The sequence below is a fragment of the Labeo rohita genome, chromosome 20, assembly GCF_022985175.1.
Source record: "Labeo rohita strain BAU-BD-2019 chromosome 20, IGBB_LRoh.1.0, whole genome shotgun sequence".
In the NCBI taxonomy this organism is placed as follows: Eukaryota; Metazoa; Chordata; class Actinopteri; order Cypriniformes; family Cyprinidae; genus Labeo; species Labeo rohita.
Window position 1 is genome coordinate 3661902 of NC_066888.1, and position 12126 is coordinate 3674027.

Genomic DNA, 12126 nt, shown 5'->3' on the forward strand with positions numbered 1-12126 from the left:
TGATGTCCATGAGAATGCGGCAGGTTAGTGGGGAAATGTATTTATTTATTATTCTGTATTAGTCTGTATGTAGGTGCGCTGAACGCTAACCGGAAACTCCCGAGCCCTAACAAGTAGAACGCGGAAGTAGTTGTGCAATTAGTCCATTGTCTTCTGAGCTGCCTTTGAAGTTGTTTCATAATTAATGAACTTCATTTACATCATTAACATCATTGACTGATATAAATTAAATCAACAGTGAACTGTTTTACAGCTGAAATTGAGGTAACTAAATTTGCAGCACTGTTATTGTCCTGTTTATTGCTGTGAAGCTGCTTTGTATAAAGTCCTGTACAAATAAATGTGCCACAAAACCACATTGTTTACACTTTCTTGAAAAATCAACTTACAAATGACTTACAGTTGTCTTTGAGTATTAGGATCGGATAGGAAAAGGTATTTTAACCTTGAAATGTTTTCCAACAATTTACAAACTTCACCTTTAAACTAAACCCTCCTTAGTTTACTAAAATAAATAAACAACACTTTTGTCTCCCTAAAGAGGTGACTTAGCTTAGAGCAAATGACTTCATTTGTAGTTGTGTGCTCAAGTGCGGAGCAAGGTCGCTGTTGCAGTCAATGATTAAACTAAAGTCAGCTCTCCCAGTTGAGGTAATGATTGAAAGTGTACGTTAATGACTTACTTTATTCTTCAGAACACAAAAGAATGTGACTGGTTTTGCTCATACAATGAGTCCAGTGTTGTTGTTTTGGATCCCACTAACTTTCATTGTATTGCCTTGATGGAAGTCCTGGGGTCTCATTTATAAAACTATACGTAGTTTCCATCCTAAATGTGTATGCATGCACAAAAGCTGAATTTTGCATACGCACAAAAGTTTTCAGATTTAAAAACCATGCGCACACCAGAACCTTCACAAAAATCCCTTTATAAATACCGGTCAGGGGAATATTGTGCGTGTGTGCATCTCCACCCTGTCTCCTCCCCTAAATCACCATATATGGAGCTTGCAATGCCTAGTTTTACTATGCATAACCTCATCTGCATATCATTTCCATGCACATTCCCATCTACGTGACACCGCATTTAACACCGTCAAAGGTACAAAACATAAGGAAATATGAGACATGGAGTATTATTCCATTTGTGCCATACACATTAATTTTTATTGCTAAAAAAAAATACCTGAAAGTATTTTAAAAAGGTAATGTGCAAATCTTGCCATTTTCTTTCAGTAGTATCCTTTAAATTCAGTGGCATATTTCATAATGTTGTGGAGATGCCTTCACACAACATCTGAACCTCTGTGCAGTTTTTTTTTGTTGTTGTTGTTTTTTGAAAAAAAAAAAAATGGGGTAGCGCGAGAAAAAAATCTTAGCATGTGAGCTGATGCGCACATGGTGCAGCCCTGCATGAAGATTTATTTTAGCCATTTTTATGCCTTTATTTAGAACAGTGTAGTTAGATAGGAAGCAAAGTGGGAGAGAGACAAGGGGGTGGGATCAGGAAAGGTCCACAAGCCAGATTCGAACTCGGGACGCCCGCAGCGCAACGGTGCTATATGTCTATGGAGGCTATTGACTATATGAATAACCACGAGGCTATTGACGCTGATTACAGTTTAGTTTAAGTATGAATTATTGTGCACCTATAGCACTACACGCTGTTATTAAAACAAAGCATGCCACAGAAAAAGTGTGCATCCACTATGTCTAAATGAATATATTTTTAGTTTATCTTCTGCATAATTACTTTTTGTAATTTCAGTGCTTATCTCTATTAATGAGAGTGGAATATTTAATGTAAATTAATATCGAAATGAAAATAGGTTAAAATTGTTTACTTCATTACTTTTCTCACTCCAAAAGAGTTTGTACGCATGGTCTAGAATGTCAGTACATATTTACAGCAAGTTTTTTTTTTATAAATCCGGATATGTGCATGGAAAATTGCTTACACATATTTATATGCCCATTTTGTGCATACACAACGTTTATAAATGAGACCCCAGCTGTTTTTTAATGAAGTTAATAGATTTGGGTTAAATGCCATGCTGCTTGTGGCTCTAATGTGATGCTTTGTTTGTTTAAATATGCAACTAGCTCAACATGGCAACCAAAGGTGTGAGATTGTTAAGAAGTGGGATGTGTTTACCTGTTGAGGCCTGATAAATAGCAGGCAAGGGAGTGTTCGAAAAAACATTTTGAAACAGTATTTTCATTGAGTCATTCAGAAAGTAAACAATAGTGCTGGTTCAAAAAACTAATCACCTATGAGCTGGTAATAAGTTGAAAAAGTTGTCTGGTACAGACCAGTGTTTTTAAATCCAATGCTTTAAACTGCTGGTTGCCACTTTTACTGTCAGTGTAAGTCTGTATGTACTTACACAAAGACAGTGGTCAGTCAGTGCTGGGTTCTTGTTAGGTGTGTGTTGGCCGAATTTCTGTGGTGTGTTCAACACAGTTACCACTAGTCAGACCCTGGTGGTGGCCTTTCGACCAGTTGAGCATCTGAGAGGCCTGCTGGTGAGAGAGATTACTCTGATTGGCTGTTGAGCTTAGCTAACCAATACATGAGAACCAAACAGAAAAGTCAAGTTCATCTCATCTGTAAATATTTTTGTTGAATCTATCTGGTGAGGGAGATTGGCGTGAAAAGTTAACCAAGGACTGTTTGTATATCCACAATCCCAGCTCTTCCAGTTTTCCTTTTTGAACAACGAATACAGACTACTGTCATCTTCTGGTATGTAAATGTACTCCCTCTCACAAAGGTGCAGAATGCATGTGCACAGTTTGCTGTAGTCTTTGTGGTGTTTTTTTGTGGTCTTTGTGGTGTCACTGCTGGTAATGGCAAACGCCTCTAATAAAGCTTCAACGTGAACTCACTATCCAAACATTATCTATTTCTGTCTTTCGCTAACATTCTTTGTTTTCTCCTCTCATCCGTTCTTACTTCCCCTATCCGCCAGTGAGGCAAGAAAAGTTGTGCAGGCTTTGAAACAAGTTTTCTTTCTGACTTTCTTTTTAGCCAAGTTTAAATTCAAAACTCAGACAAGCAGAGCGAATGTTACTTTTTTCCTCCTCAGTCTCCTTCAGTCTGTAGCTTTCCCCCTCTCTTTAATTGAAGTTTCATTGTCTACCATGCTGTAGTTTTCTAACAGAATGAGGTCAGACTGTATGGAATGAATTATTGTAGGGACTGTTGTTTCTGCTTGGACTGCCACATCTTGCAGCAATTGATCCAGCAACTTCATGCACACACCCATTTAAAGCTTTCGCTTGGAGTTTTTTCCTGATAGTTTTTCTTTTCTGTTTCTCTCCTTCAAGACTCATTCACACACACGCACACACGCACAGTGTTTTTGATTTGTATTTAAACCACATGCTCGCACGCAGTAGGCAGCGCCCAGTGTGTTGCAACAGATGTTCAAAGGAAACTGAATGACAGCATTTCTGTAGGCTCATCAGCGTGTTTCCAAGAAGTCGGAATTCATCTCAGTTCTCTCTAAGCAAACCCTGCTGCGTTTCTGGGTTTCGGGTGTGACTGCTGTTGGAAGGGGCTGCTTGTGATGTCACAAAAACTGCTTAACAGTTGCTGCCCATGTGGCCTATCCTGAAGATTCCCACGTGAGGCTTGTGCCGCAGTGGCGGCTTTAGAAGTGGGTCATGGCATTGCTGATGCGATTGGAAGCGACAAAGCGAGAGGGACAGACTCGCTACCCCACCCCCACATGCTCATCCGCGTCGTGCCGCCACACATAAAAACATCCATGTCAGTTCACTGAGCTAATGTGCACAAATAGCTGATCAGCACATCTGATGTATTTGATTATTGTGCAGTGTTGTCTCTTGATATATTCAGAGCTGATTCCTAACTGAAGAAACAGAGTCTTGGAGACAGTAAATCAAACTGCAAGATGCTATAGGCCTACACTGTGTGTTAGAAATGAATAAAATATGATTTTTTGCTATGTAAATTGCAACAGTCAATGCAGTACAGACATATACACCAAACCATACAAGCAGAACAATAAAACAACTATTTAGAAGTTTTACAAGCAGCAGAATAGTTTAAAGGGGTCATGGGATGCAAAGTTCACTTTTATATGTTAATGTGTGTTGTCAGTGTATGTACACATCTACCCTGTAATGATAAAAATCCATGCAGTGGTTTTTAATTAATCTAAAAATAATATCCCCTTTTTCAAATCGAGCCATTCTCAGATGCAGTGGCATCACACCGACAGAGGCCGCTCTCACGCTCTCAAAATTGATTGACATGAGCGTCTTACCTCAGACCCGCCCTAAATCAGAGGTAACAGTCTGACCTCCATTGACCTCCATAGGGATGTAAGTTAGACAAGTATATCTCCGATTGAGGTGTTGTGTTGCTGGATGTAATAATAAACATAGTGGTCGTCATTTACTTCCCAAATCTGAGCCACTGAAGATGCAGTAGATTACGCTTGTTTGTGAATGGAATGCGCCTCCCGATCTACATAAATGTGTCAATGTTCGTGCGAATCATTCATGATCCAGCTTCACTTACAGGTTTTACAAAAAGGTTTTTTTTTAATGAATCTTTGCGATCGCCTTTCCTAATAATGTGCTAGTTAGCAAGTTTAGCGGCTAAACGCAGCAAAGTGCGGCTAAAGTAAAAAGGCTTGTCACTCCACATAGAGAAGAGAGGGGCGGCCGAGCAGAGCTCATTAACATTTAAAGCAACCTCGACCAGAACAGGATGATTCTTGCAGAGCTGATTTTGGCAAGGTAAAAAAGGTGTTATTTACACTACCATTGAGAAATTTTAACCAAAGCATGTTATAGACTTTTCATTAAGACCCTAAAGAATCATATCAACTTGTGGAAAATGGGCATCCGATGACCCCTTTAAATAATGCCCCAAAAATGTAAAGTTACTGAATTTGATACATTGTATATAAAGTATACATTAAAGTACTGAATTTGTAACATGTCCATCTTAATTGGCGAAGTGAGCTTTTTTGAGCCCATTGATGTACAAGACGTCTGATTTGTAGCCACTATAAATAAATAACTAGATAAAAACAAGCGCACTAAACTAATAATTATGATAATACAGTAGTCAACATTTGAAGTCAACATTGTTGAACATCTGAACAATACATTTTATCTCTTATTTCGTGGATTCTTCTTGTTTCACTCCACTTGTTGTCCACAGTGTTTTTCTGCCACCACAATGCGTACACAGCTGCAAATTACATCTACTCCAAACTAGTGTACTCTTTAAAAAATAAAGGTGCTTTAAAAGGTTCTTCACAGGGATGCCATAGAAGAACCTTTTTATGTTCCACAAAGAACCATTCAGTCAACAGTTCTTTAAAGAGCCATCTCTTTCTTACCTTTTAAAAATCTGTGGAACCTTCTTTCACCACAGAGAACCTTTTGTGAAACAGAAAGTTTCTTCAGATGTTAAAGGTTCTTTATGTTACTTTTTAGGTAAAAAAGTTTCTTCTATGGCATTGTGAAGCACCTTTATTTTTAAGAGTGTATGGAATACTAATTAAAACACTACAAGCACTGGATGTTATCTAGGTTCAGGCCCACTGGGATTTGAAAAGACCTAACATAGAGGTGTTTCTATGGGTGTTGTCCTTGGAGCTGTGTCTTACAGCTAAAGGTCAGTTATGTTGTCCTCACTCCACCAGATCTGATGACTATAGCTGAGTCGATGTCTCTTGTGTGGCAAATTATGCTGACAAGAACATTTAGCCCTCTGGAATGATGGAAACTGAATTGCTTTGGGGTAGTGGAGTCATATTTCTAATAGCTGGTTCTGGTTGGAAAGAGTTTTGGTAGTGGGTGGATCTCTCCACTAGGACCCTGGTCCAGAGGTTTTGTGTATCAGAGCTGATTCTTAATCGGCTTGGCCCGTGCCCATCGTTCAGTCAGCCAGATGAAGTTAGATTAGAGTGTCACTAGGGATTTGTAGCCGCCCAGCATTGCCTCACTTTCCACTGCTGAGGGTTTAGCTCAGACATGGCAGTGGGTTTATCTATTAGGCTAATAACTAATGCCGCCCGTATTCTACACCCTGCTCTTACTTAAGCAAATAAAATTAGAGGAAATATGGACAGCATTATTGTGCATTCATTTGTCTGTTTACGCAAAAACCGAACATAAGTGCTTAGATTAAATGATTAAATTCAGCCAAAAGGAATTTCAGTGCACATAAACGTTTCTTGTAATTGCTTGCTTCATAAGGAGCTAAATTTGGCTGTGACAGTTTCCCAGCTACCTCAGCACGTTTTTACTCTTTGGATAGCCAAATTAATTAAATGCATGCATGCCTTAAATTTCAAAAGGATAAGTTGAAATATGTGCTTTATCTCATTGTCACAGTTGTACCTGGGAGGCCAGTTGTCTCAATTGGTCAGTGAGACCAAATGTAAAATTGCAGTGTAATGTATTTTACAGGCAGTGTCAAGTCATATTTAGTGGGCCCCCTCATCTGAGGGCCTGTTATGCTCTTAGTTTCCATGAACCAGTTCAAATGGTCTTTTTCAATGAATCTATTCAAAACTATAATTTAACGATTTGTTTCCTTCATTACTCCAAAATGTTCCCAGAAGACTTCTGTTTTTACAGTTATATACTGCAGTATATTAGGTATCATTCGCTTCATCTAGAGTATTTATAATGTGACCTTACATTCAATATTGTTTTGCATTATTCCTTGATTTTGTTTTAATCTTGCATATGACTAAGTCTGTGATGAGATGAATTTTCCATGCACTCCCTGAACCTTGATGCCAGCCCAGAATTAAATGAGCAGCATTACTCATTGATTGCTAGCGTCCAAAGTTACTGCCCCGGTATAGACCACATCAAGCCATGAATGATGTTTTTGGTTACTTGAATTTTTTGACAATGTGTACAGAGAAAACAGAAATTATCTCAACTGTGTTATCAGAGGGGAAGCTAATTTTAAGCTTAAAGCACTGTGGGATTAAAATAAAATCACATATGCATGAGAAATCAAGTAAACTGAATCAACTGAATCAAAACAAACCCCAAAATAGATCACAGGCTGTATTCTCAAGTCTTTAATTAAACTGGAATTTTACCTTGTGATAGTTAATGTTCCAGCAGTTTAAAAAATATCAAAGGGCCGGAGTGACTTCATAATGCTTCACCTGATGTGCCAATTAGTGTTGATGATCTTGAAAAACAAGATGTCTTGTTTAGGGCTGTTTGTCCAGTTCAGACTAGTTTTAATTAATCTCTTCCTTTCTTTGTCTCACAGATGCATCCTCAAACTACATTCGCCAGCTAGAAACGAAGGTCCGGATTCTAGAGGACAATAACAACAAACTGCTGTCACAAGTAAGGACCGAGTTAACAACATGCGTTCTTTCTAAATCTCTTGAAAATATGAGTAATCTAGACCTAGATGTACTATTGGGTCCCAGCATTATTGGTGGCAGTTTGGGGTTACGAAAGAGGCAGCCAATCTTTAATTCATGGTGGGTCAAACTGTGTTAAATTGGCACACAGCATTCCCTCCGGCAGGAAGAAGGAGCAGCTTACCGTCACGCCGGGATTGTGTGGGCATCTCTGAGTGTCTGTGGCCTCAATTTAACCTCCCTTGTGGAGAATGAGTGGGTTTCACCAACCGAAAGAGCATTTAAAGTTCACCTATTTATCCTGAAGGCACCACAATCAATCTACCTATCACCAAATGTCACAAATGTATTCATCTACTATAGTACAGACGTCTACAACAAAACACTTACCTTGAACCCATCCAGCAGAGCAGCATTACAGCCCACTCTCCGCAGCACTTGAAAAGGATTTCGCTAGTATTTTCATCTCCAGCTTGTGTAGATGTGTAGGTAGGAATAAAACGTGCATATCTGGAAAGGTGCGGAGCAGTTACGTTTTCATAGCTTCACAGAGGTTCCTATTTTAAAGCTCACTGTATTTGCAGGGAAAAGGATAGTTTACCCAAAAATCAAAAAATGAAAGACTAGGGCTCTTTAATAAATCAGTTAATTGGATTTTTTTTTTTTATATGAAAAGTTTAGTTTGAAAAGCTTACCAAGACTGCATTTATTTGATTTAAACAAAATACAGGAAAACAGTAATATTATTAATGTTTTCTATTTTTAAAATATTCTAAAATGTAATTTATTACTCTGATGGCAAAGCTGAATTTTCAGCTTTTCAGTTTTGAGTATAAAATAATCCTTTAAATATCATACTAATATGCTGTTTTGCTCAAGAAATTTTAGTTATTATTTTCTATATTGAAAACAGTTGTGCTGCATAATTTAACAGTTGCATATCAACATTTATAAGTTTGTTGTAATTAGTAAGTGATAATAACTGAGCATCAAATGAGCATTTCAGAAGGATCATGTCATCACAGGAATAAAATATATTAAAATAGAAAAAAATAATATGTAATAATATTATGACGATATTACTTGGATACATGTACAGTACTAATTGTAAGAATATTACAGTGTTTTTGAACAAATACAAGCAGATTCTATGGGTCAAAATTATAGATTTTTCTTTTTTTATGCCACAAATCATTAGTATATTAAGATCATGTTCCATGAATATTGTAAATTTCCTAACTTAAATATATCAAAACTGAATTTTTGATTAGTAATATGCATTGCTAAGAACTTAATTTGTACAACTTTAAAGGTGATTTTCTCAATATTTTATCCGGGGGATAAAATACACATTTTTTTGTCGGGGTTCCCTTAATAAATTTATATTTAAGAGGCTAAATATGGCGTAATTAGGGTCGCTTCAACCTGCGGACATCAAAAACAAACCCAAAAACAAACAACAGTGTTAAAGTAGTCCAATGCCGCGGGAAAACCACAGACTTGGCAACACTGATCTCGGCCAGATATTGTTCTATCCTAACAACCATACATCAGTGGAAAGCTTATTTATTCAACAATTACCTTTATGACTGGTTTTGTGGTCCAGAAACACATTTTAAGACTTATAATGTTAATTACAAAAAATGAATAAATGAGGCTAAATGTTTTCTTTCATGTGCTTTTTCCACATCCATTCAATCATGTTTTCTTTTTAGATGTCAGGTTTGACATCAGCCACATCAGAACATCAATGTGACCTGCATCACAGCTGTGTTGTGGCTTGGAATTTACCTTACATGTCTTATTGACAGATTTTGACATCCCAGATCTCCTTTCACTTTCGTCATGTGCAAAAAAAAAAAGCATCCATAACATTCTTTATCATTTCACCTTTTGTGAAGGTCGCATTGGTTCAGAGTGACAAGGTGGTGCATAAGTCATGACAGAATTTTTATTTTTGGGTGATTTATTCTGTCGGCCTCCAGTTAAAATGAAAACACTGTGTGGGCACTGGAAATACTGACTACGAAGCAGTTCTTATGAAGGGCTTTGTAGGTAGCATTCATCACAGTATTCATAAAAACAAAGCTGAGAGTGTTGGCATGGCCACAGGCTTGAAAGAGTCCTTGGATCTGCAGTAATTCTCTCTTTTAATCATATATCCTCTACGTTTTCATTGCCAGCCCCCCCTCTGTCTTGCAGTGGATGTGGGTGTACCAGACGGCGGTGCGCTTAAATTGTTGCGCCTTTTCAAGGCATATCTATTTGAGTCTCTTTCTCTGAACATGCAGAACATGGTGCACGAAACGTCTGAAAGCATTTTATCCCCAGGATGGAAAGCACTTTGTAAAGCTATGATTAAAATGCAAGAGAGTTACTTTCTCCCTCCGGTCAAATAAGAGAAAACGGTTTGCGTCTCATTGCTGCAGTCCACTGAGAATGAGTGAATTCACTTGAAGCATGATTAATTCAGAGGAGAGCTCAATCCTTCAGAGAACACTGTCCTGAGTGCACATGAACTGAACTGAACTCTTGATTTCCCAGGATACCTACACTAAGCTTTCCCTAAAAGCCATTTCAGCTGTTGTGATAGATGACACTTTGGTTTGCAACTTACTTTTAAACCCACATGACCCTGAGGATGAAAGGTCTGTTTTTATGGAAAGGTCCTGTAAGTCTTTATTTTGCTGACAAACGTCATTCATGACCTGGTAGAAACTTGCCACACACCTGATCATGTAATTTTTGCCTGATTGTGAGTTTTTGCAAATGCTTTAACAATGTGCACTGCAGGTGCCGCATAATATTTGACCTTTTTTTTTTTTTTTTTTAGAATTTTCTTTGTCTTAATTGCTTTTCCAGTGACTTTCATTTTGATTAGCAGTCTTTGAAATTAATTTGAAAACTAGCTGCGAAAATCAAGCACAAAGAACATTGTACTTGTGTGGACAATGTAGTTGTAACTTGGAGCCCAATAAAAAGGCTAACATATTATATTGTATTGTAATCCACTTTGTTTACATTAAAACAAATCAACAGGTAACTGTAATAGTAATTAGGCCTGAATTTAAGTCTTCAAAGAGATTTTCAATTCTACACTGATAAATCACATGATGAACAAGTCTGTGAAGAATCTGTGACTCTTTCACCAAGTTAAGACAAATGAAAAGATTGCATTCCAACAGGATTGCATTTTATTCAGGTGTATAAATTTTAATCTGGTGACATCAGATGACACATATGTGACCCTGGACCAAAAAACCAGTCATAAGTACGGATATGTTTGTAGCAGTAGCCAACAATACATTGTGTGGGTCAAAATTATCAATTTTTTTTTATGCCGAAAAACATTAGGATTAGAAGATCATGTTCCATGAATATATTTTGTAAATTTCCTACTGTAAATATTTCAAAACTTGCAAATATGCATTGCTAAGAACTTTTGACAACTTTAAAGGTATTTTTGTCAATATTTTTTTTTTTTTTTTTTTTTTTGCACCCTCAGATTGCAGATTTTCAGTTTGTTGTATCCAAATATTGTCCTAACAAACCATACATCAATTTAAAAGTTTATTTATTCAGCTATCAGATGATGTATAAATCTCAATTGTAAAAAAAATGACCCTTATGACTGGTTTTGTGGTCCAGGGTCACATATAATGTTGAATGTCCTCCAAAACCGCACATCAGAAGTCCAAGAATAAGTATTATTTGAAAAGGTTATGATAACCCTAGTGAAGAAACTGTATGAACATGTACTTGTATTTAATTGGTTATGAAATGTGTTTTGTGTTCTCCAGCCCTGTAGCCGTTATAGCTTATCAAAGCTGCCCATGAAGGTAATTTTACCACACTTTTGCTCAGTGGTGGTGGTGGAGCTCTGTGTCCTCCTACCTCTCTTCTTGCTCATTTCTTATCTTTATGTTCACATTCTTTGTGACTTCAAAAGCTGGTGTGTACAATGGCATGCTAGGCTAAGTGCTTGTGCTAACATGCTGGGCTGTGCTCGGGGGCTTCTGGCGCATGAGCTTGTATGCTTGTCCCTCTGTGTTGAAATGTCTTTCCGATCTTATCTTCTATTCAAGCAGCACAGGTAGTGCAGCGTCAATTTTTCATGTCTGACAAACCGATGGATGTAAAGATGAATGAGAACATATTTAAATTTTTAATAAATCTCCATTTACCTATCTTGGGCATCGTCCCTTATCTTCTCTAAGAAAAGGCACCACTCTGTGTTTTAGTGCTGTCTGTTGTGTTTAAATCCAGTTGAATTGCTTAAAATCGTATCTGACTCTCAAAGTAAGGTTGAGCATATTTCCAAAATTGACTAGATTATGGGTTGTCTGAATGATTAGTTGACTAGGCGGTCATAAAGAAACCCTACAATTAGGGTCCATCATACAGTCTCAGAAATGAAGGTACAAAAGCTGTCACTGTGGTGTTACCTTTTCAGAAGGTACACTTTTGTACCTTATTTGCCCCTGTAGAGTGCTTATTAGTATCTTAAAAGTACATACTAGTACTAGAATGATACATATTAGTACATTCTGAAAATATGTCATCGCAGTGACACCGTTTTTTTTTTTGTTTGTTTTTTTTACAGGTGTTTGAATTTTGTGTTTAATTGCATAGTGTTTTAGGGGTTAACATAAATGTCTGTGAATGACCTCAGTAACTGACTTGTCTGTTGTTGAGTAATGGATGATCACATCCATTCCTCGTATGATTGTAATTACAT

The 12126-nt window shown here is 37.3% G+C and overlaps 1 protein-coding gene across 2 annotated transcripts in view; it reads left to right on the plus strand.

The window, feature by feature from the left end:
* The window catches only part of ccdc85cb (coiled-coil domain containing 85C, b), a 44999-nt gene that overhangs the window by 17957 nt on the left and 14916 nt on the right, over nt 1–12126 (plus strand). The window contains exons 2-3 of one of the 2 annotated variants that reach the window (XM_051138827.1): nt 7289–7368; nt 11189–11227. In XM_051138827.1, coding sequence (XP_050994784.1) covers nt 7289–7368; nt 11189–11227 — 119 coding nt within the window. The remainder of the gene's footprint in view (nt 1–7288; nt 7369–11188; nt 11228–12126) is intronic. The other variant, XM_051138828.1, reaches the window with a different exon arrangement.